Source organism: Triturus cristatus, chromosome 6 (assembly GCF_964204655.1).
Source record: "Triturus cristatus chromosome 6, aTriCri1.1, whole genome shotgun sequence".
Classification (NCBI taxonomy): Eukaryota; Metazoa; Chordata; class Amphibia; order Caudata; family Salamandridae; genus Triturus; species Triturus cristatus.
In genome coordinates, this window is record NC_140589.1 from 1,725,990,886 (window position 1) to 1,726,017,714 (window position 26,829).

The 26,829-nt window shown below is 49.7% G+C and overlaps 1 protein-coding gene across 1 annotated transcript in view; it reads left to right on the top strand.

Moving 5' to 3' along the window:
* The first annotated feature begins 237 nt into the window (after positions 1 to 237).
* Positions 238 to 26,829, top strand: part of C6H1orf115 (chromosome 6 C1orf115 homolog) — a 67,981-nt gene continuing 41,389 nt past the window's right edge. The window contains exon 1 of the mRNA XM_085612958.1: positions 238 to 715. Coding sequence (XP_085469084.1) covers positions 365 to 715 — 351 coding nt within the window. The 5' untranslated portion in view covers positions 238 to 364. The remainder of the gene's footprint in view (positions 716 to 26,829) is intronic.

The following is a 26,829-nucleotide window of genomic DNA, read 5'->3' on the forward strand; positions in this document are numbered from 1 at the left end:
AAACACTTTCAAAAAGTGTGTGTGGGGGGGGGGGGGGGGGGTTACCTGCTGAGATAAATAAACCAGCCTGTACCCCAGAAGCAGACAGAGCATCAGCGGGTGGGAGGCACAGAACAATGTAATCTTGTCTGCCCAGAGCCGCGTGTGTGTTTGAAGTCGGGGGTGCTTCAGTGTGTTTGTTGACTTTTGTAGTGAACTTTTCTGGATTTCCTCCCCCTGCAGTCCCGCCTCCCGCGGCCAGGGGTCAGGCTCGCTCCCATCGGCCCTGCCCGGGCTCGGGTAGGGCAGAGTAAAGGTCCCGCAGCGCACAGCTGATCACACACTCAGACCCTGACAGCGCGAACCGAGAGGGAGAGACAGGGGGATGCAGAAAATGAGGCAGAAAGGGAAGAGGAAGGCCAAGTACCTCCGCCTGCGGCCGGGCGAGGACCAGGTCTCCTTCGTGCCCGAGGAGCAGCCCCCGGGTAGCGGCCAGATCCCGCAGGCGGAGGTGGGCGCCGCCACCTCGACCCCCGCCCGGAGCACTGTCAGGACCCCCGGAGCCAAGAAGGAGTCGGGGGAGGGACGGAAAGGCAAGAAGAAACGCTGCTCCAAAAAGGTGCACCTTGCCCCCCTCCCGGACAAGTATGAACCCCTGGAGGAAGGAGGGGGCGAGCGAGAGAGCAAAGGGGAGAAGAAGAGCCGCAGGAAGCAGAAGGCGAAGAAGTATGCAAGGGTAAGAGCACCCCGAAATACGGCAATGCGCCGCTTCTAGGCGCTGTAAATGGGCGTTGCTATTACCTAAACTTAAGTGTGCAGAGAGATCTTTGGTGCAAAATGCATCTAGTATTTAACTTTGTGTTAACTGTAATAATGAGTTTTAGTGCATTTTAATGGTAAAAACCAAAAATAGCACACTGCAAGCCATTCTGGACGATCTTCTACATTCGTGCACAGAGACGGGCACCAATTCAGATTCGCAGGTCCACCTGTCGCTCCACCTGTCGCTCCATGTAGCTCGTCCCTTCGTAGTTGTCCCATTGCAGTCAGTTAATGGCAGCTTGCATTTATGTTGGCTCTAGCAATACGACAAATTCGCAAAGCACCAGTACGTTATGTGTGAAGAAAATAGTCGAGATTGCTGGTCATTAGCAGATGATTCCAGGTTAACGAGACCTATATTTCCCAGCCTGAGCTTTCGTGCGTGTTTTCATGTGTGTTTGGTGATGAACCAAGACTACAATTCCCAGAATGCACTGTTTGTTAAATGAAAGCCCAGTCCAGGAATCGGAGACAGAGTTGCAGTGGTATAGTCAAGTTGTTCCTCCATTTTGACTTCGAGGTTTGTGGCAGTCACATCAGGGGCACACCGACCTTAGGAAGTGGTCTTCAGCACCGATTCTGAGGTGCGGCGATGACACTGTGTGGCCAGTGGTCCGTGTTGGTTAACATACCTCCTTGTGTGCTTTGAATGGTAACACGCCACACCGCGTCCAAGTCTAATCTTCCCTTTCTATGGGCTTCTTGATGGTTACCATGGCAGCCTGTGGTACAGTGGGGAGTGTTGCGCCGCGTGACCTCTCCAGACGCAAGGGACGTGGCTGGAGTGAGACTTGAACCAAAACTTGAACAGAAAGTTGAGTTTCCTGGTTTAATCAGCCCACTCAGCTCCAATGAGGGGAGATTGAGGTGTGTGTGGAAGCCGAGGAGGGCAAGCCTTCAGTCATTCCAACTGGGCCTCCGAGCCGAGCGTGCTCCACGGCTTTGGCCGAGCCAGGCTCATCATACCTTGGTTCGTCCACCAGTAGGGAACATACTCCTTGGTTCGCCCACCAATAGGGAACAGACACCTTGTGCTGCCTCGGTTCTCCCATCAATGACAAGCGCGAGATCTGGGCGAGCGTGCCCTTAGGGCCAGGCCCGCCGGGCCCGCACCACACCCCCATAGTCCGGTCCAGTGGCCTAATTGGCTACTGGCTGGAGGTAGTACTTCCAGGTCACCCGTGACGGGTGTCCGGTCTGAGTGTGGAGCCGGGGGGGGGGGAGGGGGCTATTTAGGCCCCAGACTCACCTCCACTCTTCCTCTTTTCCCTGCTCGTTACACCCGGACCAGTGGAGTTACTCGATCTCCCACCCACCCGTCCCTAAGATAAATGGTTTGGGGATAGCTTAGGAGGGGTAATGGCAGAAAAGAGGCCACAGAACCGTGATTTTCAGGGTAACGGGAGGCCTGCTTACATACTCCCGAGGCCAGCACTGAGGGGAGTGACGGTAAGCTCTCCGCAGGGAGAATGGGGACATCGGCTGGAGAGGCAAGGGTGACAGGTCACACAAGCCTCCTTGGCAGCCTGGTGGTAGAAGGGTGGGCGCCCGGAAAAGACGGACAAGGACCGAGGGCTGGGGGCTCACCGCTCAAGGATGCAGGTGGGTTGCGCCTTGCGTGGTTCTCAGATAGGGGATGCGAGCCAGAAGGCCCTTTGGTGCTGGAGTACTTGGATATTGCATAACCGGTGGTTATGACCAGTGAGAACCCATGTAAATATTAAAAGTGTGAATAGTGAATTTGAAATGTGAATTTATAAATGTTTTTTGTCATGTTTATGAATGCTTTGATGGTTATTAAACATGGCCGTTTTACCCACACTCTTGGACTGGCTAGTTTGATTGTGGGTTTGCATGAGGTTGGGGCAGGGGTCATCCTGGGGGGTCCGGGCTCTATAGGGAACAGACTCCTTGTACTTATGTTGCCACTCAGCACTTACAAAGGGGACACATCTGAGGTAGAAAAAAGAGAGAAGTGGTGGTTTGTGGGGAATCTTATGTGTCCATAGGAATGAGCGGTACAACTGCCTTGGTATCTTGTCCTAATGGTACTGGCTGAGTGCCAGGATGCAATGCATGCCTTTGGCTTATGAGTGGCAGGATGAAGTTAAAAAAGCCATCCACTGAATAGGAAAAACGTCTTTTCCCTAGTCCTGCGTCTCTATCAATCACTAGCAATGACCATTCTAGAATGCTACGTTATTTGATGACCCCTGCTTGGGTTTTAAGACTTGTTGTGACGTCATTCACTCACTGGCCCCTTTAAAGACAGTTAGGGAATCTATCAGGATTGGTCAAAAATAGCATTAAGGGTCATCCAGTGAATGTTGTTCATCCTGCACCATTAACCAAAGAGACATTCTGGAAACGTTATTGCATCCGACTGTTCGTGATGCGGAAACAGGAATTGTTTTCCTCTTAACTGGCTGCTCCTTTTAAATGTGGTCTAAAAACAGCAGTGACTTAATCGGCCCCATAACCCTCACAAACAAGGCTTAACATTTTGCACCCTCTCGGCTCATCTACCGCATCGCTTGTTGTGCTTTGTACTGATGTGGAGGAAATTCAGATGTTTGTGAGTAACTGGAATCCTTTTATGTACCTAAAATATAGAACAAATAACATCGTAAGCTGCAAAACCCGAGTACCCAATAGGTATTGTATTATTTTGCGTTTTTTAAATTCTTATTTTCATCACGTAGGTCCTGTGTTGATTTTACAAAACCAGACCAGCCCTTCCCGTCTATTCCTGGGAGGATAAAAAGGAAATAGCTTGTAACAATGGCGATCGTCTCAAAATATGACGAAAAAACAAACAGCCGCGATGGTGCCAGAAACCCGGACCTGAACAGCCTTCCTTGTAAAATCAAACAGGATCTCTACGGGGAAAATAAAAATGGCTACCTCACATCTCTAAATCAAACAATAACTAGGGCTGTTGTGTGCACACTAATATTTAGTTTTCTATATAGCGCTTAATACGGTACATTTGCGGTTTCGAAGTGCTGTAAATAACAGATATTCCTATTACACAAATTATTGCACGACATTTACCGACCTCGGAAGGATGCAAAGCTGAGTCGGCCTTGTTGGGTTTTGAACTTAATACCTTCTGATCACTGTAGAGTCCCTGGCCAGCATGTAGCTGAGTGAGCCATATTTCTGATTTGCAGATTGGATGGAGGGCGGAGATTAGAAACGCTCCGCAGCCCTGCAATGGGGAAAACCGTGCACTATTCTCGTCTTTGACAACCACAAATAGCTATATTTTTCAAAACTGTGGCCAGGGCATACATAGCTATAATTTATACCTACTCTGACTGCTTCGCGTTAGCCGCGCACTTGTTATAAAACAATGCATTTTATGTATCACTTCTTCCTCTTCCAGGCATTAAGAAGAGCAGATGTTTCTATTACAGTTTAGTTGTCTTCAGTTTACGGTTCACGGAAGGATAGGAGGCTGAGTAGGCCCTGCTGGGATGGCAATTCGTGGCTTGTAGACCGCTGGAGAGGTCCCAGAGTCCTCTTGCCATCTGTGCTTGTGTGTGACACCGACCCATTGTAGTGCCAAGCAGCATCGGGAAATGAAATCCACTAATAAACCTAATGCTCGCCTTTCTTTCCCGACCCTCTATATATTTATCCATTTGCAGTTTTCTATAGCGTGAACCAGACCCACCAGGGTATCAGAGCGCTTTACAAAGTTTAGTTAAAGGTATAGAGATAATCAAGAAAGGAGAATACATAGAGCGCACCAGTCATAAGTGGTCAGCCGCTGGTCCTGGTAAATGTCCCACCATAACTTGGTTGCTCTTGTTTGCTAAGGGCACCAGGAATGGCAAACACAACAAAGGCTGGGTTCAAACTGGAATGGCATGGCAAACACAACAAAGGCTGGGTTCAAACTGGAATGGCATGGCAAACACAACAAAGGCTGGGTTCAAACTGGAATGGCATGGCAAACACAACAAAGGCTGGGTTCAAACTGGAATGGCATGGCAAACACAACAAAGGCTGGGTTCAAACTGGAATGGCATGGCAAACACAACAAAGGCTGGGTTCAAACTGGAATGGCATGGTGAGCAAAAAAACGATGGGTTTAGGCCCAGATCTCTGTACTGGTTGAATGTATGACATTGTTCTGCATTCTGTCCATCAACGGTTGTTTTTGCAAACAGAACAAAGTGCCATCATAAGAATTAAAGTTGCAGTGGGATCTTCGGAAAGGTGGTCCATAAAGTTACACTTTCATAATAGTCATGTCCAGGCTTCTGCAGTTGACTTTCTAAATAAGACTTTCCTAAGCCCCCTCTTGTGGCTCAGTGGGCTAATGCGTCCTCTGTAGGGGCTTGTGTTCGACCTCATGGTCACAGGTTCAAATCCTGATGGGTCCACTCAGCCTTTCATCCTTCTGAGATTGATAAAATGAGTAGCATTGGTCTGGTAACAATTATTCAGTGCCAAGATACCCTTCTGGGTGAATGTGTTTTTTTTTTTACAAATGCCCATGGTATGTGATGTTAACAGCAGAATAGAGTCGAATCATGACCAGCATTCAATACACCCAGCGGGTGTGTATTGTGCCCACTTCACAGAGGCGCAACTAGAGCCAAATTTCGGGGGGGGGGGGGAGGGGGTGGATCTGATTCTTCCAATAATATGCAGAGTGGAGATGCAGGGTCTCTAAGAAGGGGTGAACACACAACAAAGCCTCGTTAGCAACTGAATGGTCTTTTAAAGACCTGTGAAGTACTCGGGCTTCTGTGTGGGCCCAGGAAGCTGTCCCAGCTGGGCTGACACACACGAGGGGGTGGGGGGGGCTGAAGCCCTTTGAGCCCAATGGGTGTTGCGCGCCTGCCACTTCATATAGTATATTTTAGTACAGGTAGGAAATAAGAGCAATTTCGCTTTTTTTTTTTTAATGTGATTCTCTTTGGCCTTTTCAGATATCTCTTTTTCTTGAGGGTTCCCTTGCCTTACTCACCTTGTATTTGACACACAAGTTGGTGCATTTTTCCACTCTGACCACATTTGGATCTTGGAACCTTAACTTATATGTAGAAAAAAAGCCAGAACTACTTTGACAGATGTTTATGAATCCCACTTAGTGCCGACGTAGTGGGTGTTCACAGTTGGATAGACCTCCCCTGATCACTCCATTTACTCACCCGTGAGTACGCCCGCTGGTGTAAAGCAGAACTTAATTTGTGCCAGTGTTTGCTGGTGCTTGGCACCGGCATTTAATTCTTATCATTGCCACTTTTTATGACAGTGTACCACTTTGTGGCGCAGTCTGCTTGTTTGCAGCAGAACACATTGGTTTAGTAAATCAACATACACTAAAACATAATAGTAGCACTAAAAAATAATATTCGCACGTACAGGCCGCTGGTAACGGCATTTGGCAGTTGGCTCCACTGGCAGGGTCAGTGGGATGTGCTACCTGCAGGGGGGGGGGGGTCCTCAGTGATTGGGCCCGTGTACTTTTATTTGTTATACACTAAGAGCTAGTGTAAAGTAAATTGAAACCTATGTCTGCCCAAAAGTGACCGTCTGTCCCCTGAACAGAGCCGTTCCATGCTAGGTGAACCCAGTTTAAACTGAAGCTGTTCTCGTGCTGTTGAAGGCGCGGTATGTACGTGTGTAATCACGCAACACATACAGCACCACCGCGTAGCACGCGTGCTTGTGTAATTTATGACTTGTCCAGGGTGTAAGTCTGACTTCCACCTGTAAACACTCTTTTTACATCGCCCTACAGTACACGGCGCTGCTCACAGGCCACTCCCAGGATCAGCTGCCGGGCAGGTTGCGGGCACATTCCAACACACGGAGTGAAAAAACACAAACACGGAGCTGACAGGAGGCCACTTATCCGTTTCTTTCTCCTTGTCTGCAGAAAATTGCTCGTGACCCCGTACAGCATTTTCTTCGATTCGTATCTCGGTTTTACATCTCTGCCTTCAAATTATCTTATGCTCGCTGCCAGCCTGCCATCTTTCTTTCGGGGGGTTTTGTAACGCCCTCCGCGCCCCCATCCCCCCTTGACGCTGAAGGTTCCTTCCGAGATTTGAACTCTTTCCTGTCTCCCCTTCTGTTCGACCCGGTAGTGTATTCACAGACCGGCAGTGCTCACTGGTTGTTTTGCTTTGCGAGGTGCCCCGCAGGATTCCTGCCAGCTTGCCTGGAATTTGCAGCTTTTGCCCCTGAAATGGTTGGCCATAAACAGTAAAGCTTTCGGCCTGTGCTAAACCTTCCAATCACAGCTCTCAATGCACAGGGCCGGACTGGGAACCAGACGCAGCCCTGGCAAACAAGCATTGGCATAGCCAATAGGTCTCGCTTTTGGGACCTTATAAGTATTTAGTTATGCAGCACAATATCCTTGGTGCAACAACATCAACTGTTGCATGGCTAAACACTTATAAGGTCCCAAAGGCGAGACCTAGTGGCTATGCCAATGCTTGTTTCAGGATGAAAATGAGTACAAGAATAGTATGCGATAAGCCACACACCTTCAGGCCACTAGCATCCTGTAATGCCACTCACTCACCCTACCTTTCTAATGCCGTCCAGGAATTTACAAAGCAATCAACGCAGGTGTCAAAATATGTATTTGTGCGGAGAACTCCACCACCAGTAGAGAGTTCTCCACGCTTGTAAATTCCAGTGAAGAAGTAGGGCACTCCAAGCTGTGCTCACCTTTGTAATGTCCACTAACATGGAGAATTGTCTGTTTTCACAAACCCTTTTCAATTGCATTTCCGCTTTGGAAAGCATTGAATTTTTACCCCAACCAAGCCATTTCTAAAGGAGTTTCTGCAGACTGAAAAATATTTTCTCCTAAAATAAAATAAAAAGTGAATTTGCACAGAGTATCTTATTCCCCTGGTTCAGAGCTCTGTACTGTGGAGAACTTCCTGCCATAAGAATAGGATCTCACCGGGAATGTCACGTGACCTCCCAGAGTACGCCTGGAAACGTGTCTGGTACAGCTTTCCAGGCACACTCCTAGAAACGTTTGTGAATTCCAAAAAGTAGAAAAGCTAAGTACGGAGGTCCTTTCCATCCTTTCTTTGTAAATGGGGGCTATGAGTGCAAATTGAACTTAAACGCGAAAATGACTTGGCGAATTGGTCCTCTAACAGTTTTCCAGGTGCAGGGGGAGAATCACTACAGGGTCGAACGTTGCCCCTGCCCAGGATTGAGGTGCTATAGGATGTATAAAGACATGCTGCATAGAGCCAGACATTGTTGAATAAGCATGGAGAACCATCACTGCAGGTGTGAAATAGACCACTGCGTCATGCGAGATCTCAATAGAAGAAATAAAACAGATGCCCAGCGTGGTGCTGCGGCTGCTGGTGGAAGATGACGCAAAACGTCAGGCGGTCACGAAAGTTGGAGCAGACACCAAGGCACAGGGTGCAGTCACTATCAGAGCAGTGGGTGCTGTGCTCTCCGGGGAATGCATGACAAGCACAAGACTGAGGCACTACAGGGCGATCAGGGACTGAGGCGCAGGGTGCAGTCAATGTAGGAGTAGATGCTGATGCAAAGGATGAAGTACTCTAGGAGAAAGCAAAACATGTATAGAGTAGAGAGTGAGGACAGGGTGAATGATGCAGATGGAGTAGTTTAAGATTAATAGGACCAGAGGGCAAGTCATGGGACGCAGTCACTATAAGAGAAATAAATACAGTTTGAGATGACTGAGTCGCTCTAGGCTGAATAGTGGTTGATGTAAAGGATCCAATCACAGTTGAAGGAATGGCCCCGGGGACATGGTGCTGGTGCTGCTACTATAACAGGAAGCAAAAGCAATGTCCAGGAAGAACCCGTGGTCAAAATGCAGTCACTTTCGAAAGCACAGAGACTGATCTGAAGGGTGCTGTCACAAGAGAAACAGACTAACGGAAAGGGTACTGTCAATACTGGATGAACAGAGACCGACAATGCACAGTGTGCAGTCAGTAGAGGAGTAAAAAGACAAACGACAGATGTCAGCTGCTGTTAACAAAGACGAGAACAGGATGCAGTCTCTGTAAGATGCCAAACACTGCTGATCGTGAAGTGACAATGGGGGAAGGGGTCCAATGACAGGAGGTTTTCTTCAAGAGAGGGGAGAAAGGCCCCTATCCCTTACTCGCCAGGTATTAAGCGTTGGTCGAGAGGTACTGGTTCTTGCCCGATGACAGGGGGAAACCCCTATCCCCCTAATTTTAGCAAAAGTTCTGATGGGTTGTCTAGGCAAGATTGGTATATTTTAATTCTTGGAGGAACAAATTCCAATTCAAAACAAGTTGATCCAGAGGTGAACAAGTCCTTTATTTGCACTCTCACATAGGAGTGGGTATGAAGGATGAGAAAAAAGGGGTGGCACAGCCAACACGTGTTTCGCCCCCTACATGGCCTATAGGCCTGGGGCTTCTTCAGGGCGGGTATTTCTGTAAAAGGAAGTTTCAACGATGTCTCAAGTCTTGGCTAATGCCTGATACGAGCGTTCTGTTCGGTTCAGTTCAGTGTTCGAACACTGAACTGAACCGAACAGAACGCTCGTATCAGGCATTAGCCAAGACTTGAGAATCCTACGTTATTCACCTAGCACATCGTTGAAACTTCCTTTTACAGAAATACCCGCCCTGAAGAAGCCCCAGGCCTATAGGCCATGTAGGGGGCGAAACACGTCCAATGACAGGAGGACAGACACCAGTGCACATGGAGGGGGCACTGTTGAGCAGGCAAGAGAGAGACAAGCGCGGCCCCGGCGAGCCTCGCATACAGGAAGGGACCGCGAGACGCGCTCTGTGGTGGGGGAGGGGGAGGAGCATTGAGGCGCAAAAGCGAAAGCAGGCTGGCTGGCGAGTGGTGTGCGATGTGCGCGCACCATGACGAGAGAGGAAAGCCATATGGCGCCTCTGCTCGTCATTGTGCGCGTAACCTCACGCCCGTCGCCAGTGGGCTGAAGCGCTTCACAAAAGTGGATTGCATGGCGGCACGATGCACGTGATTGTGCGTGTGCTCGCCATGCAATCTGCTTTTGGGAGCACTTTTGGGAGCCCCTTTACTAGAGTCTCGCTGTGCGATCGCTTACGCGATAGCCAGCGAGACCTAAAAATACTCACAGGGGACGATGGCAGGGAGAACCAGACGATGGAAGGGAGAACCAGCGCGGATGCACTCGGACCCAGAACCCTGATAGGCCGAACCCCTGGGGCCTCATGGAAATAGAAGAAAGCAGAAAAGAGCAAGTTTTACGCATAGCTCCAAAGAGAGCCCAGTGGAGGGAATGTTATGAGGCGGCTCATTTACAAATGGACAGAGGCGGCTTCCTCACAGGGGGGCCCCCAGGAAGGTGGGGGATTGTTTTTTAAAGGGCAGCCATTGCCATTAGTGCAGCAGGTGCAGTGGCACAGAGGCCATTGGCTTGAGGGGCCACTGTACCCAAATGATGGCTGTAGTATTAGCCAAAAGGGGGTAGTGGTGCATTTTCCTTGTTTGCATTCATTGGGGCCCAGGTTACCTTCGCTGTGCAGGGAACATGGCCAAGCACCAAGGGGTGAAATATGGAACGCTTTAAAAAAAAAAAAAATTGTTTTACACAAAGGAGAAGACAGCCTGCTTTGGGCCTCTGGCCCAGGGGTGATGGCCAAGTGGAACTGGCAGAGGAGGCGGCCTGCTTCGCAAGGCTTCAGGTATCATTGGTTCTGTATTTGCAGTGCCGCCGGGGCCCACGGGTGTGAGGGGCCAACTAAGCCTCAATTATGGCCTTTTTACTATCCTTCCTTGCTTGCATTAGGGCCCTCCCACAGTGCACTGCTGCTGTGCCAGGTTTGCTTTGGGTCTTGGACTAGTGGCCCAAAGAAGGGAAACTGAAGTAGATGAGATACCTTAGCTGGGCCTCAAAGAGACGGCAGGAGGGGGATGAAGAAAGAGAGGCTCCTTGTTTTTAACAAACAACTGAGACAGTCCGCTTTGCAAGGCAAGAGCTATCATTAGTGAAGTAGGTGCGGTGGCACTGGTGCCCATGAGTGTGAGGCCCACTGCATCACAATTATGACTGTGTTACTCTACAAAAGGGGCACATGCTCTCATTTTCCAAGTTCGCATCAGGGCAGAGGGCACCCTGTGCGAAAGTGGCTCTGTATATACTGTTCCCTAATTGGTACAGGGTGTACAGAGTCCACAGTCCCCAAGGGTTTGGCAGAGGCTAAAGTTAGATATAACCTTACTCTCTAAAGTGGTAGCTTGGTCGAGCAGTAAGGCAGTATCAGAGGACAGTGTAAAGCATTTGTTGTATACACTCAGTCAGCAAATGGTCTCACACACTCAATAACTGAACTCTAGGCCAATGGTTTATATATAAAAATATATATGCTTGTTTTATTTTAGAACCAACACTTGGCATAAAAATATACTTTCTCAGATTAAGATGCTTTATATAAATACTTTTGCAATGTGCAATTGACTTTTGTAAACAGTTACAAGTGGTTGCAATAGGCAACACTATTTTAAACACAACAATGCATTGAGCTCAATGGAAATTTCGAGTTATTTGTTGCAGATTAATTTTAGGATTACTTTTGGAATTCCAGGACTGGATCCTAGATTCAGTCCTGGGTCAGTACTTAGAATCAAGTGATGAAAGTCGACTTAATTACTGTGATGATTTTTAAACAATATTTAGCTATTTTAAAAGTTGACAGAAAATACTTCAAAGAAAACAGTCAATGATTCCCTTTGGAAGAAAATTCAAGTTGCAGGTACAGTATGTTCTCGTTACTTTTGTGTAATCCAGTACTGGGTACCTAGACTCAGTACTGGGACCTTTATCCAAAACAGGTAAGTAATTACGTTTTCAGATATTATACAATTTTTAAAGAATATTTAAAGATTGCAGAAATTGACACTTAGAAGAAATTTCATAGAAAACCAGTCAATTATTTCCTATGGGAGAAAATTGGGTTACTGGTAATTACAGTTGTAAGTATTTTTCAGTCAGTGCTGGGCACCAAGATCCAGCACTGGGAGCTCACCTAAGAGCAGGTGAGTATTTTTGTTTTCGTTACTCGGCTGATTTTTGGTGAATATTTTAAGATTTGAAAAGTCCACACTTAGAAGAAATTTCAGGAAAAAGCCTGTCCATGTTACCCTATGAAGAAAATAGAGTTATCGGTTTAAAGGTAAGTACTCGACTGGCAGAGTTGAGGTTCTGGGCATAGACTCCGGGGTCCCCTAGGGTCAGGTAGGTACAGTTGGTTCACCCTCAGCGACTCTAGGGCGGCCAGGTGCAGAGAGAGTTAGGCCCAATGTTATCCTATGAGGGATAGGGGGGCCTTGATTGGTGGCTGCTGACTAGCAAGCCATGCGGCTGTGGGAGCTGGTCTCCTGGTCACTTACTCAGGGCAAGTGGGGAAGTGGGTAGGTGTAGAGGTGGCACTGCCAGGGCCACTCGGGCGGCTGGGTGCAGGGTGCTTTTGAGCCTTCGGGCGCTCAGTTGATTTCAATGGGAAATCTCCGGTTTAGAAAAAGACTGCAAGCTCGGGGACGAGGATTCTTCAGGTGCCACCACCACTTCGAGAGGTAAGTTGGGTAGTTGGAGGATAGGTAGGTACCCCGGGATTGGGCACAGGGGGCCGCGGGGCGCCGCGTGCAGGGGTGCCTTTTGGTGTCGGGAAATCTTACCCTCTGTTGATCGCGGTAGGGGGGGGGCACCTTGTTCTGAGGCTGCAGGCTTCTTCAGGAGTGTCGAGGGAGGTCCTTGGGTGCCGGACTCGGGGTCACAGTCGCTGTGGAGTCGTCCTCGTGGTCTATGTTCACTCCGGCACTGGCCAGGCTTGGCTGGTGCAGTGTGTGCTGGGTTCGCGGTTCCGGGCTGCTGCCAGGGATTAGAGGTAGGTTTTGAGTAGAGCCTCTACTCATGGGAGTCCCAGGGGCTTAGAGCCAAAAGGTAGCCAGGTCCTCTGGGGTTTGTGAGGTTGCTGGCCACAAGAGATGCCGGGTTGGAGCAGGAGCAGGTTCGAGGGTCGACAGGCCGGTAGGGCTGGGGCCAAAACAGTTGGTGTCTTCCTCTTCTTAGCAGCTGGAGGGCAGGTCTTCTTTCTTCTTGCTCTTCTTTGTATTTCGGAATCTGGAATCTGGGGAAGGAAGGTTCAGGGTTCCCCTAAATACTAGATTTAGTGGTGTTACAGGTAGGTGAAGGGCAGGGACCAATGGGTCCCTGTCCTGGGGTGGGTACACCCCCTATCCTGCCTCTCTCCTGTGGGAGGGGGGCAGTAGCCTAGTCCTGATAGGGTAGGGTTTCCCATCTTCAAGATGGCGAGAGCCCGGAGATGTGCTTCACCTCGCCTCCCCCACCTGAGGGGTGGGGTTGGCATGCTGGTACATCCCTTGTCCTTATTTGGGGTTTCCGGCCAAGCTTCCCGCCAGAGTGGGGGGTTGCAGTGGCCTGGGGAAGCTCACAGAGGCGGCATGCCTGTGAAGCTTCCCCCTGCCCATCCTGGGGGAGGAGATTTAGCACCTCGCCCAGGATGTGCATTGTTGCAGGCCCAGGAGAGCAGGGGCTCTCCCACCCAGGGGTCCAGCAACATGTCTGCTGTGTGGCAGCCTAGGCAGCCTCAGAGCAGACGTGGATTGTAGGTTAGGTTTAAGGGGGCATCTCTAAGATGCCCTCTGGGGTGCTTGGTGCATTAAATCCCACACTGGCATCAGTGTGGGTTTAATGTGCTGAGAAGTTTGATATCAAACTTCTCAGTCTTCAGTGTTGCCATTATGGTGCTGTGGAGTTCGTGTTTGACGAGCTCTCAGCACCATGTACTCTTAAATGGCAGCACTGCACTTACAGTGCCCAGGAATGGACCTGGGTACTGTAGGGGCACAGGGCTCCTGCTCCTGTGCCCACACCATTGGCATAAGGCACCCAGCTAGAGGGGTGGCTGATGTATGCCATGGCAGTGTAGGTGATGGGCATGGCACACAGGGATGTGTGCCATGTCGACTTTGTTTTGTATTGCACCCAGACACCCAGCCTGCAAAGGCAGTGTGTGTGTGTAAGGGTACAGGGCCTCTAAGGGTGGCACAATGAGTGCTGCAGCCCTTAGAGGCCTTCCCTGGTCACAAGGCCCTGGGTACCATTTACCAGAGGCTGATATGTGGCCAGGGTTTGCCAATTTGGGTTTTGTGTGTATTAGGGAAGGAACATAGGCCCTGGGCACCTGATTGGCAGGAGTCCAGGGCACACTCAGTCCAGTCAAAGTACATTCAGCAATTCAGCAAAAAGTGGGGGCATACCATGCAAGAAAGATGGCACTTTCTCACACACCCTTGCTGCAAAGAGGGGGCAACACGTGGGAGCTCTTGTTTTTCGGAAGGGGACAAGAGCCTGTTTTAAGATGGGAGTCCTGGCCGTATGGTGGGGAAGGGTTGAAAGAGGCTGAGGAAACGGCCTGCCACTCAGGGCTGCAACTATCCGCACTGCAGTAGGTGCAATTGTGTTGAAGCCCAGGGCGGGGGCATGCTCACAACTGTGGTGTAGCAAAACATGAGGCCCCCCCGGCAAGATATGCTGAAGGGGCCCCTCACATCTGTAGAGGCTGAGGGGCCACCCCTCCAGTATGGGTAGGCCTGCCCCCGAACCGCAGGGGCTGCGGGGGGCTTTGTTACGCCTCATGCTCACAACACCCCAATTATAGAGAGCAGTGTTTTAGGTCAATTTCTGTTTTTGTTCAATATTTTTGCCCTTATAGAAGTCTCGCATTCAATGTTGGTTATGAGCTACAGAAAATGTTCCCCTGAAATTATCTTATAAGCTCCACTCCTTAGGCTCATCTTTGCCTCTCCCCCAAATCTTGTGGTAAAAGTTTGGACGGGGGCCAACTTTAAAATATGTTACTTAGGGGGTTCAGAACAAAAAAGTTTGAAAACCTCTGATGTAGGGGAGTACACAGAAGGGTTTTGGAAAACATGAGATTTGAGCACGTAATGAACTAGGTGGTGAATGGAGCTCGAAGCGTATTGCATAATTGCAACTGTAGTATTTTTAGAGCGCATTAAACCAGAAGGCATTAAAGCGCTAAAACAGAGGAAACTGTGTGAAAGGTGAGGACCCAAAGGAGAGAGAACCCAGCTAGCCAACTACTTTGAGGGTATACTAGTTCGCATATAACTACGTTTTCTCCTGTTTACCAAAAATCAGGTGCAAGTTTCAGCTCCTGATGTATTCCGGGAGGGAGTTCTAAAGCCTGTCCGCCACCACTGTAAGCACCCGTTCCCCCATCCCCCACCACCTGGGTTTCCTGCACCTAGGAACCACTACCTTACATCGTCCAGCTGATCTCCTAGGACTCTTCGGAGCATACCAATTAATGGCTGTCCTGAGATAAATTAACTTCTTGAATGGAGAGATTTATGAGCCAAGCAAAGGGCTTTAAAAGACATTTGCTTCTTTACTGGCAGCCAGTAAAGGGATCTCAATCATTCCCTGACAGAGGAGTGTTTAGGTAATTCCAGTGTTAGACCTGGCATCCTTGGCATGGTTTCCCCTGTCCTTTTGCCTCTACCTCCTGTTTTTAGGTCTCGCCTGACCCAGCGCATGCGCTGGTCTGGCGAGACTTATTGAGAGGGCTCCAAAAAGTGCTACCAGGCCAGCCTGGAGCTACAGTGCATGTGCGCGGGCGCGCGCGCCACGCTTTACCGCGATTACTTTCACTTTCGCAGCCGCACGGCCGCTTTGATCGTGATCGCGATCACTTTCACTTTCGCGGCCGCTTTGCATAGCCAATAGGTCTCGCTTTTGGGACCTTATAAGTATTTAGTTATGCAACTGTTGCATGGCTAAACACTTATAAGGTCTCAAAGGCGAGACCTATTGGCTATGCCAATGCTTGTTTTTACTGATTGCTGGCCTTAGTTTTTGCTGGTTTAGGTACTCTGGACACTTTACCACTGCTGATCTGATAAAGTGCAAGTCCTCCATGTGTACATTTTTATTCTAATTGGTTATCCATGATTGGCATATTTGATTTACTGGTAAGTCGCTAATAAAGTGCCCTGTGTGTGCCCGGGGTCTGTAAATCAAATGCTACTAATGGGCCTGCAGCACTGGTTGTGCTACCTACATGAGTAACCCTGTAAACCTGTCTCAGGCCTGCCTTTGCAGTGTCTGTGAGTACATTTTTAAACTACCATGCCTGCCTGGTAGTTTAATTGAAAGATAGGACATGTACTGGTGTATTTTGCATTTTCTGATAGTGAAATACTGCCAATTTCCTTTTTTCACAAGGACTGTCTTTGCTATAGGTTATCATTGGAGCTGACATGTAACATTGTACACATTAACTTTCAATTGGGAAGGGATCGAGATTTGGAGTTTGGTCTCCCTGAGCTCAGAATTTAAAAATACATCTTTTAGTGAAGTTGATTTTTAAACTGTGTGTTTGAAAATGCTACTTTTAGAAAGGGGTCATTTCCTTGTTTAACCATCCTGTGACTCAGCCTGCCAGTGGAATCAAACTCTGGTTTAGATTGACTGGGGTTGTTTGTGCATTCACTCTAGACAGTCACAGAAAGGGAGCTGAGGTGTGTTCTGCATATATTCATGGGCCATCACCAGGCAGATGGGTCTTTCTGAGCAAAAGTGTTAGGAGGGGTTGTCGCAGACACCTGAATAGGGCTGTGCCTGTCCTCTCACAATGCTGTTTCCACACCCCTGGAGTACGTCTGGAGCCAAGGCTGGGCAAGGCAAGAACTTGTAAACAACAAAGATTTTCTTTTGAAGTTTGCCCACGTCAAAGGCCAAAAGGGGTACGAGTATTGGACCTAAAATCCCAAACTTGTAAAACACTTCTAGATCAAGAGGTACAGCTGCCAAGGAGAAGAGCTGAAGTGCTGTGAGGAGGAGTACTGCCCCTTTGTTGTGTGTTGCTTTGCTGAGTTGGCTTGCAGTTGCTGATGCTGCTTTGAAGAGGACAAAGGACTGTACTTTGCTGTGTATCCTGCTTGTGAAGTATCTCAGAGGGCTTGTGTGTGCTTGCCTCCTGTGGGAAGTCTAAGGGCCATCAAAGACTTCACCTGCAGCATCCCTCAACTCCACTGCTGGGAGTTCTAACCTGCCTTGTGGTACCAATTCTAGTTCTGTGCCACTGAAGGTGTTTGCTGGACTGCAAACTTCAAGAAAATAATTCACGGTGCCGTCTCCAATGTAGCTGCTTGTACCAACGCTTTGGTCATTGTTCCCTGGTCGAGCGCAGCACCAACCATGATGACACCGTGGCCCAAAGTCTGCCAACGCCGTCCCCGCATCGACTCCAACGTAATCATCGAGGCCACAGACTGCACCCGGACAAGGGCACTGCTCATAGAGTGCATGACACACCACCTGGAAGCCAGTCAGTGCCTTCATTGCTTCATCGGGGAGTCAATAACTGACTTGGGTGACCTCCCAAACTCATCAACGCCACACCGTCATACGGAACCGACGCCGCGCAACCGACACCACCTCGTCTCCCCTACACAGCAAGGACTTGACGTCCTGCCTCCCCTGTGATCATAAGGACTCGATGCCTCTCCTCCTCTGTGGCATTAAAGAACCAATGCCGCCTCGGCCCACCAACGCCTCACCTCCAGGGACTTGCAACGCCTGATGATTTTAGCATTTCCCAAGTTACTGTTTCTCTGGGAGGCTGTGTGACTCTGTGGCTGGCCCGCGCACCTTGGGTTGGCACCGTATTTTGGATTTGTGCCTGTCACGATGTCAAGATAGCCCCAGCTGGAGCTATTGTTTTCTGGGAACTGTATTTTTGCCACACACTTTTTAAAAGTGATATCTTGAGTTGTGTATGTTGGATTTTTGTCATTTTGGTCTTGTTTGTTTTAGATAAATATAATTTATTTTTCTAAATTTGTGTGGTGTCCATTTGTAGTGTTTTTACTGTGTGTGTTTTGTACAACCGCTTTAAACATTGCCTCTGAGACAGGCCTGACTGCTCGTGCCAAGCTAGCGCAGGAGTGAGCAGGGGTTATCTTGGATGTGTAATCCCCTTACCGTGACTAGAAGGAAAGGTCCCTACTCAGAAAGGGTGCGTACCACGGCCAACTAGAGACCATCATTTCTAACACCCAGGACCAAAAGTGCTGCTGCATTTTGAATGATCTGGACCTCGTTTAGCAAATACTGGTTGGCATTTAGATGGAGGGCATAGCAGTAGTCTAAGCAAATACATTCAGACCTACAATTTTCACAGAAATTTATGCTGGCCATTCAGTGTAAAAACTGCATTTTGCAGTGGCCACTGTGCAAATGTAGATGCACAATTGCTGTGCAGCATATCATATGTATGTAATTAGGCCTCGCTTGTTGAATAGCAGAGCAGTCCGCAGAAAAGGACAGCTATGGATACTCTTTTTGAAGAAGTGGCGAACTTTGTGGGTGTGTGACAGGACTTCCAGGGACTTAACGCAACCCATGTGCAGCGGGGGCAAACCTCTAGGGGTTACAACCCCCTCAGGGGGCCCCAGTCAGCCCAAGGCCAATGAATATCTGTGAGATATGGTAAAGTTGAGGGCCCCTCCTCACATTCTGCATGGGGGCCCCATCATTTTACATTACACCACTGAGGATGCCACTGCGGAACAGGTACTGTGGGTCGTTGTAAGGTCCCTCTCTTGTTATCATCCGATGCAAGGCTGAGTAGGCATTACTCACAATGAATCCCGAAAGTAGGAGGAAGAGAATTTCTGTAGCCTTTAGCATTAAACGTGTTTTAATATTTCTAATTATATTGTGAAATTTGTGACTTCACACGGTTCAGAGAATCCCCCTCTGGGATAGGAGACAGGAAATGTTCACAATCCCAGCACCTTTGCTCCAAGTCCTCCAAGTCTCGATTCTTTAAAGCTGGGTGCTTCATTGGCATCCGGCCTTATGGAGTGATTGCCTCACGGAGTGATTGCCTCGTGGATCCGAAACCTTGTTCATCATAGCTGTGTGATCTTGGGCACCCCTTTCGCTGGCGCTCTTTTTCAAAGGCCTCCAACCGTTTGCATTGCAATCCCTCATTTGCATAGCTCATACCTTCCAAAGTAAGCAGGATGATATTGCTCGCTTAACTTTTGTGAGTACATAGACAATAATCATTACCATTAACATGTAAAGGTAATCAAATGTAAAGGACTCTCCCCTTTCTAAGTTTTTGATTTACAAGTCGTTACGTGTAAGGGGCTCCAACCTTTCATTTAATACTAAGCGTCTGGCATCTTAGCATGAGGCTCGCCCTGTTAACCAGTGCACCTGACCTGGCCATACACTTCCACCTTCAAGAAAGGGGGCGAGAGATGAGGCATATTGTTGAGTATTCTAGCCGCATTATTTGCAAAACTGAACATATCATGTACATTTACAGTTCATTGGCAGACAAACCGCACATTACGATTTCTCAGATATCAAGCATAAATTTAATTCATATTATTTGACTCCTGTTACCTCTACGGTATCCCCTCGTCACACATTGTGGGGTGGTCTTCCTGTGTATCACCTGCATACATGTGGGTTTTGGTTGAGTCCTGCGTTCAGCGCACAGTGTAATAAAAGCGCATGGGCGTGGCTTGTTTAGGCAGTCACGTGCCGGCAGTGCAAGCAGTGTACATGTCCCTGTGTCATTTGATAAACCCCCACCACGGGGCCAGTAGGCCCATTTGACTCAACCTGGCTTACACCTGAACTGCGGCAGCGAGAGCATGTCCTGACCAAGACTCATCCACCCCAGAGTTTTGTGCGAGCAACTGGGTACTGGCTCCTCGGTGGTCTTGCAGCTGCCCCCAGTCGGCACATACGCAGCCCCAGCGCAGCTCCCTCACAGTCCCGTGGTTAACCCGACAAACGGCCTCCCCAGGCGGGAGAGTTGGACTTGATATTGCCCCACCGACGGGTTACAGGATACAGCAAAGTTGTCTAGCAGAGCTACAGCCGATCAAGCAACACTATTGTGAAACTTCACCTTGGACACCCACCATGCTCTTGACACACCCCGTTCAATGAACTGTTAGTACACACCACATACCATCCTCTACGTCAGTGAAGGGGAGTCACCTCAGACCAAAAGACATGTTTCCACCGGCACGGTACGAGAGAGCAGCTGATATCTCTAAGCCAGCGTTCATGCCCTGAACCACTCAGGTTAAATTATGAGTGGCCACCGAGATCGTCTTGCTGCAGTCAGATACACCCTCCTCTGTCTGCTGTCTTCCTGCTGCCTGACCTGAGAAGCTGATGGACCCTGTGGTGTATAGTTAATTGTTGTTTACCCCACAGGTTAGACTAGTGATTATTTTGTTTTCATCAGAATTTGGGAGGAATGTTGTGTCCTTCTGGACACGTTCTAGTGTCTCAGCAGACATAGTCTGTTAACCACTCCCTTGGGGGAGTGGGCACACATGCACCCCACGCCCATCCATCACAAGCGTCACAAGTGACGTGAGCCTGTTAATAAAAGGGCCCAGGTGCACGTGCCCGTGACCAGTTAACTCAGTATACACCCAGTATCCATGTCGTGACTTTAGTAGCATGTGGGCCCAGGGCCCACACACATCGATGGCGACGAGGGGGTCTGACCCCCCGTGATTGCTAGACTCCGTTTTGCTGATCTTCCTGGGAGAAAGGAGAGCCAGAATGTAAGGCACCCTGCCCCTGCTGTCGGCTCCCGAGGCACTACACGGCAAGAAAGCTCACCCAGAGAGGGTACCCGACGGCGTACACTGGTCGTGTTCTACAGTGCCCGCCCTCTTTGAATGGCCCTGTGGTGGGAGAGAAGAGACTGTTCGTTTCCAACAGTCTAAAGCCCAGCTGCCGTCCTCCTACTGCGAGGGTGAGGGAGAGCTGGTGAGCAGTGCAAAGAAGCTCATATAGTGCTGTTGACAGGAGGGCGATAGTGCATGCGCCTGGGACCTCAAGGTGAGGTAAAGTCCTGAATTAATCCCAGCATAAAGTGGCTGTCATACCCATAGCAGCAGTCCTGCAGTTCTCCAGGTGTGAACAGCTCAGCACACCAACTATCGGAGAACGCCCTGCCTGCAGTGAGAGGAGTATGGCTCAGCCTTGCCGCATCTGGCATGCATGCTGCTCCGTGAAGGTGCAGACTGCAAGGAGGTCACGGCCTCCAGCACCAAGAAGGCTGTTGTGAGCTACCTTGTCATCCATGCGCTGCAAAGTACAATAGCTCTGCACCCGATGCCAGCGACTTGCCTGTAGTGCCCTGCGTCATTGCCTCTGCCTCACTCACACAGCAAGAGCCCTCAGACTTGCAGGAGCAGCTCTGTAGTCCACAACGTCGCTCGGATGAAAACAGTGCAGTGGGCGCATCTGGCTAGCAACACACTCCTGCAGCAAGTTAAGGCGGCCCGATGCGAAAGACACGGCCGGCCTGCAGTGTGAGGAACACGGTCATGTTCTCCATAGCTGACATGGCAACACCACTTACCACATGTGGTGGACCTGACCAGATTGTTCTTCAGTGAAGACTGGGGCCGTGCCAGTGCTGCACACAGCCCTGCCGCACCAACACTGAAGGAGGCCACCACAGGCCTGGTGTGGCCCCCCCTCCCTCCCCTCTGCAAATCCAACTCTGCATGACCGGAGGCTGCAGTAAGGCCTGTCGCGGCATCACAGCCTCAGGCAGTAGTGCAACCAATCGGTCTCTGCGGTGAACTGCTTCTAGCAACGCAAATAGGAAGCAGCCCGGAACGGACTAAGAATTTAAAAGACACAGGTCGCCCGGCTTTTGTCATGGACCGCAATAGCCCCGCTCACCTGAGGACCGCACAGTGTATGAAAAGAGATGCAGCTGCTTCACGATAGGTGCCCGGCCATCTATATCGACTGCGGCCTACCCTTAGCCGCAATCCACCAAGGGAGGAGACCGTGGCTGGACCTGCTCTAAGTGACACAGTTTCGGCTCACGTTCCAGCAACACAGCCGCAGCTGAGGAAATTTGCCAGGCATTAAGAAAAGTAGCTGCCATGCCCTGCTCCCAGCACGTTCTGTCACCCAAAGAGAGACTGTTACCTCTACCACAAGGTTCCCAAGTAAACCAGGACTCCAGACCAGAATCAGCAGGTGAGAGCAGCTCGTTTGTGAAACTCCAGTTAATCTCCCCATACAACAGATTGCAAGACAAGAGCATGAACAGCTAAACCAACTTTGACTCAGTGAAAACTGCAACTCAACACACACCCCAGTCTGCCTGTTGTTTGCCGCAAGAAGTGACAGGAGTCTAAACCCTTGCAGAGAGAACCGCCAAGACATCCAAAGCTGCCCAAGCCAAGAAAGCAGCCAAGGGGCTAGCAGAAGCCATGCCCAAAAGCAGCAAAATCCACAAGAGACACAAGGTGCATCATAAGGAACATTGCGTTGCACGTGCACCCCCAGTGGCTCACTGACACCACAGAAAGAGGAAACAGGCACGCAAGGTGCCGGCAGAGAGCACCTGCAAAGTGACTGTCCACCAGTCCAACTGCTGCCAGAGCAGAGGAAATTCCAAGAGGGCATAAAAATAATGTACAGCTGCACACAAGGAGGTGTACCAGCCGGCTGACCCAGCACTAAATGGACACAGTTGGCCCGCCAAGGAGGCATAACCCAGGGCCGCAACGGCGCAGCCTTGAGGTGCAAACACTACAACCTCAAGCGAAGGCGTGTCCTCTCCGCACTGCTGTAAGACTGTGTCGGATGCAAGGGGGAAAGATAGAAGGCGTGTGTTTCCCAAACAAAGCGAGGAAGCGTTTTAACACTCAAGTTGGTGTTCGTTTATTCATAGAAACAAAAGTAAAGCAAGAGTCCCAAGGGAGTCCAGTTCCAGGAGCAGTTCCTTTTCACTGGTACCAGGAATGTCGGGAGATAGGAGCTTCCTAGTTCTCCTCCGTGGTCGTCCAGGACATGGCAGGATATAAAAGAAAAGAAAAATAGGCCACGGATTAGTGGACGTTGTTCAATCTTGAAAACGCGGGGAAGGGGAGCGTGAGGGATCACCAACGGCAAAACGCAAAGGCGGAGACCAGAAAAGAAGAGCTGTGCTGTGACCACCCACAAACTACTTGTACTCTGCCCGTGACTGTGTGAGCCCCCGTATGTGGTAGCGTACCTGCTCCAGCCACTCTCCTCCTGGAGCGTGGTGGGGTGAATCGCAGTGCCGTCGTCCTCCGGGTAACTCTCCATGGGCAGGAGCCTTGGTCATAGCTGCCTTTGCGACGTCCCCAGTGTCTTCTTCTAGCGTCTTCTCCTACATGCCTACTTCCTTTCGCTCCTCGGCGTGCGTGCCAGAATGAGCGGGCACTTCCTTCTTCTCCCCACAGCTGCTCGCTGATTGGTGTCCTGGAGTAGACGTCACGCACGCATCTTCTTCCCCTCGGGGAGTCCAGGGGGAATTAAAGGGCCCGCCGTCCTCTTGTACCTGTAGCAGCAGGACATCTGAGTCAATGAGAGCCTCTGAGTCAGTCAACCCGGGAGCCCCCAACAGACTGCATCGTTCATCGCCCACTACAGGCAGGAGGAGAGCAGCAAGTCCCCAAGCGGCGAGCTGCCACCACCGCAACACTGAGAAGAGATTGTGGCACAACGCCACATCATGAAAGAAGACACAAGTGTCCTCCCCACCCTGCCTCAAGATTGAGTCGCCAGAGGCCCAATACAGGCAAGAGGAGATTTGCAAACTCCAAGTGGTCAGCCACTACCACAACTCCCTACTGCCTGTGGAAGTCATTCCCAGAAGAGGGAACACCTGGAGCAGGAGCTTCTTGAAGTTGGAGCACACGAAACAAGTGGCTGTCCGCCACTCAGCAGAGAAGAGCAACGGAAGTCTCGGCCGCATGGTCCAGAAACCATTGAAGTTGATATGCCCTGTTGACCTTTTTGGAACAAGAGGCATGCGACTGCATCCGGAAGAAGAATCGAAAAGAAAAGTGACAATCCTGTCACCATGAAGAGCTGGACAAACACAGGTGCGCTAAGGAAAACAAGTGGAGAAGCACGAGGACTTGTAGCACCACAAGCCAAGAGCACACCCAGAGACACCAGAGAGCCACCAAGGCGGAACGACGTTCCTGGAGACAGCCCCCTGGGAGAACCAAACGTAAGCCACAGCAAGCGCGAAACGCGTCTCTCCCAACACTTCCCAGTGCGACTGTCTATCCCCGAATGTCGGCAGTTGAAGTTGAACAGCATCCCTGCTCCTGACCGCAGATGCTAGAGGTGAAAGAACAGCTTCAGCAAGGCAGAGACATGCAGCTGCTAAGTTCCTCCAGAAACCTCCTCTCCTAGAAGATCGTCACCACCTGTCGTCCAGGCCCAATGGCATCTACATCATTATTGCCATGTGCATGACACCGCACTCAGCAGGAAAGGTGAAAGTGTGACCGGAGGGTCTACACTAAGAATCGGACATCCAACCAAGTTACGGAGGGGAAGTCGTGAGTGGCCGGGCTGGACGCTGAAGAGAACCTGAGCTGCTAAAGGAGCGCATCCCGACACACCAACAACCAGTGGAGGGAGTGACAACCAGAGAAGGAACTGGCGACTGTCCAGCGGGAGATCAAGAGTAAGCCGCAAGCCTGTGCAAACAGTCTCATGCCTCCCATTTCTCAGCATGTATGTATGTATGTATGTATTTTCATTTATAATGCGCACTGTAACCCAACGGACATCCTGGCGCTAACGACACAGTGGAAAGACTTGGCATCAATAAGGCTCATAGAAATTAAACTCTGGGAAAGAGCCAGGTCTTAATCTGCTTACGAAACAGTGTCAAATCCTGAACCTGTCTTAGCTGTAGGGGAAGACTATTCCACAGACGTGCGGCCGCAACACTAAAAGCACGACCCCCCAAGGTAGATCTCGTCATCTTAGGAATCCTGGCCAACCTGGCTGCCGAGGATCGCAAAATACGCATAGGGACGTACCAATTAAATAGATGTTGCAGCGGTCCAGGGCCAAGCCCATGAAGAGCTTTAAAGACTAAGCACAGAGATTTAAACAAAATTCTCTGTTGCACAGGGAGCCAATGTAACTCTGATAATGCCTTGGTGCTTGATGCTGTGCGCGGTCTCATAAGGGCAAGCTTTGCAGCTGCAACCTGGATACGTTGAAGTCGCCGAATCAGGTAAACAGGAGACTCAAGCAGCAGGGCATTACAGTAGTCCAGGCGAGCAAGAATAGTACAGCGTACCACTGTTCCTCTGACATGGACAGGAAGCAGTGGTAGAACTTTACGTAAGCCTCTCATAATCCTATGGCAATTAGAGGCCACTTCGTTGACATGCGACTCCAGACTCAACTTCTCATTGAAACAGACCCCCAAATTACACACAGTCTTCACAGGGACCAGGGGTGATTCCAAGGGAAGGGGCCAGAAATTAGAAGGTAAAGCCTGTGGCACTTTGCCCACTGCACAGTGCAAAATCTCTGTTTTAGCACTATTGAATTGCAAGGCATTATTTTTCATCCAGGATGCCATTTCCGTCATACAATTATGAAAAGTAGAAAAAGAGTCCGCATAGACCCCTTCCAGGGAAATAATCAGTTGTGTGTCATCAGCGTAAACTGCCCTGATGTTATTAGTTTTCAAGATTTTGACCAAAGGTTGCATGTATACATTGAACAGAACCGGGCTGATTGAGGAGCCCTGAGGAACACCATGTTTGTTGGACAGAAAGTCCGATTGATACGGAGGCAGAAATACTGCCTGTTGTCTGTCCGATAGATAAGAGCAGAGCCACTTCAGAGCCAGGTCTATGACACCCGCCTCCTTGAGCCTTCGTAAGAGAGCGTCATGGTTAACCGTATCGAATGCGGCGGATAGGTCTAGCAATATCAAAATTGCAGAATTCCCCTTATCCGCACGCATCCGAAGATCATCTAAGATGGTAACCAAAGCAGTTTCGGTCCCATGCCCTGGACGGAAACCAAACTGGTTCTCCTCCAGCCTGTGATTGCGCTCCAGGAAGCCAGAAAGCTCCTGACTGACCAGGCGCTCTGCTATCTTAATCGGGAAAGGTAACAAGGATATAGGACGATAATTCCCATAACAAGCGGGGTCCAATGAAGGTTTCTTCAGTAGAGGAGAGACCAACACATCCTTCCAGCAGGACGGGACCACTCCACTACTGAAAGACTGACTAACGATCTGATGAAGATACGGTAGTGTCTCGGGGCCCAGTTCCTTCCAAAATCTCTGAGGAATAGGATCCAACGGAGAGCCAGAGCACACTTTCTTGGCCAGCCTGATAAACTCTTCCTCGGAGGGGCAAGTCCAGTGATCCAAAAGAGGTCCTACCAGAGGCAGTTTTTCCCCGGGGTCCGTACAATCAGTCGAGCTGGCTGTCAGTAAGTCCGCCCCCACCTTAGTGCTTGACAAGGGGTCAGATTGCAGACCCTCAATAATTCCTTTAATTTTATTATGGAAAAAGGCTGCCAGCCCATCACATAATTCCTGAGAAGGAGTAATCTTGGTACCCATATACTCTGGATTGGTAATGCCTCTCAAAATATTAAAAACACATTTCACACTGTTGGGTGCTTTCAGTATAAGGTCCTCAAAATACGATGCCTTAGTGGTTACTATGGCTTTTTTATATCTGATTAGCAGATCCCTCCAAGTAATTTTGTCACTATCTAAGTACTGGCTACGCCACTGCCTCTTTGCATGTTTGCAATGAATCTTAAAAGTCCTAAGTTCCTCCGAAAACCATGGCGCAGAGGGAGATCCCCGTTTCCAAGCCGCTTCAGGGGGGCAGACAAATTGATAGTATTTACCAAGTGCCTACACAACACCTCATAGTTTTCATCAACCGACTTCTCAGGATCAAAGGGGGGAGCCGCACCAAAAAGAGGCGCTAATTGGGCTATCCTCATAAGAGCCTTCCAATCTTCCAATGTCCATCACGCCATTGTCACCAACGTCCTAGTAGCCCAAGAAGTCCAAGTGCACGGATGTAACTGCCTCCCCAAAGGAAATGGAGGCACCTGACCACCCCCTGCTTCAGGTG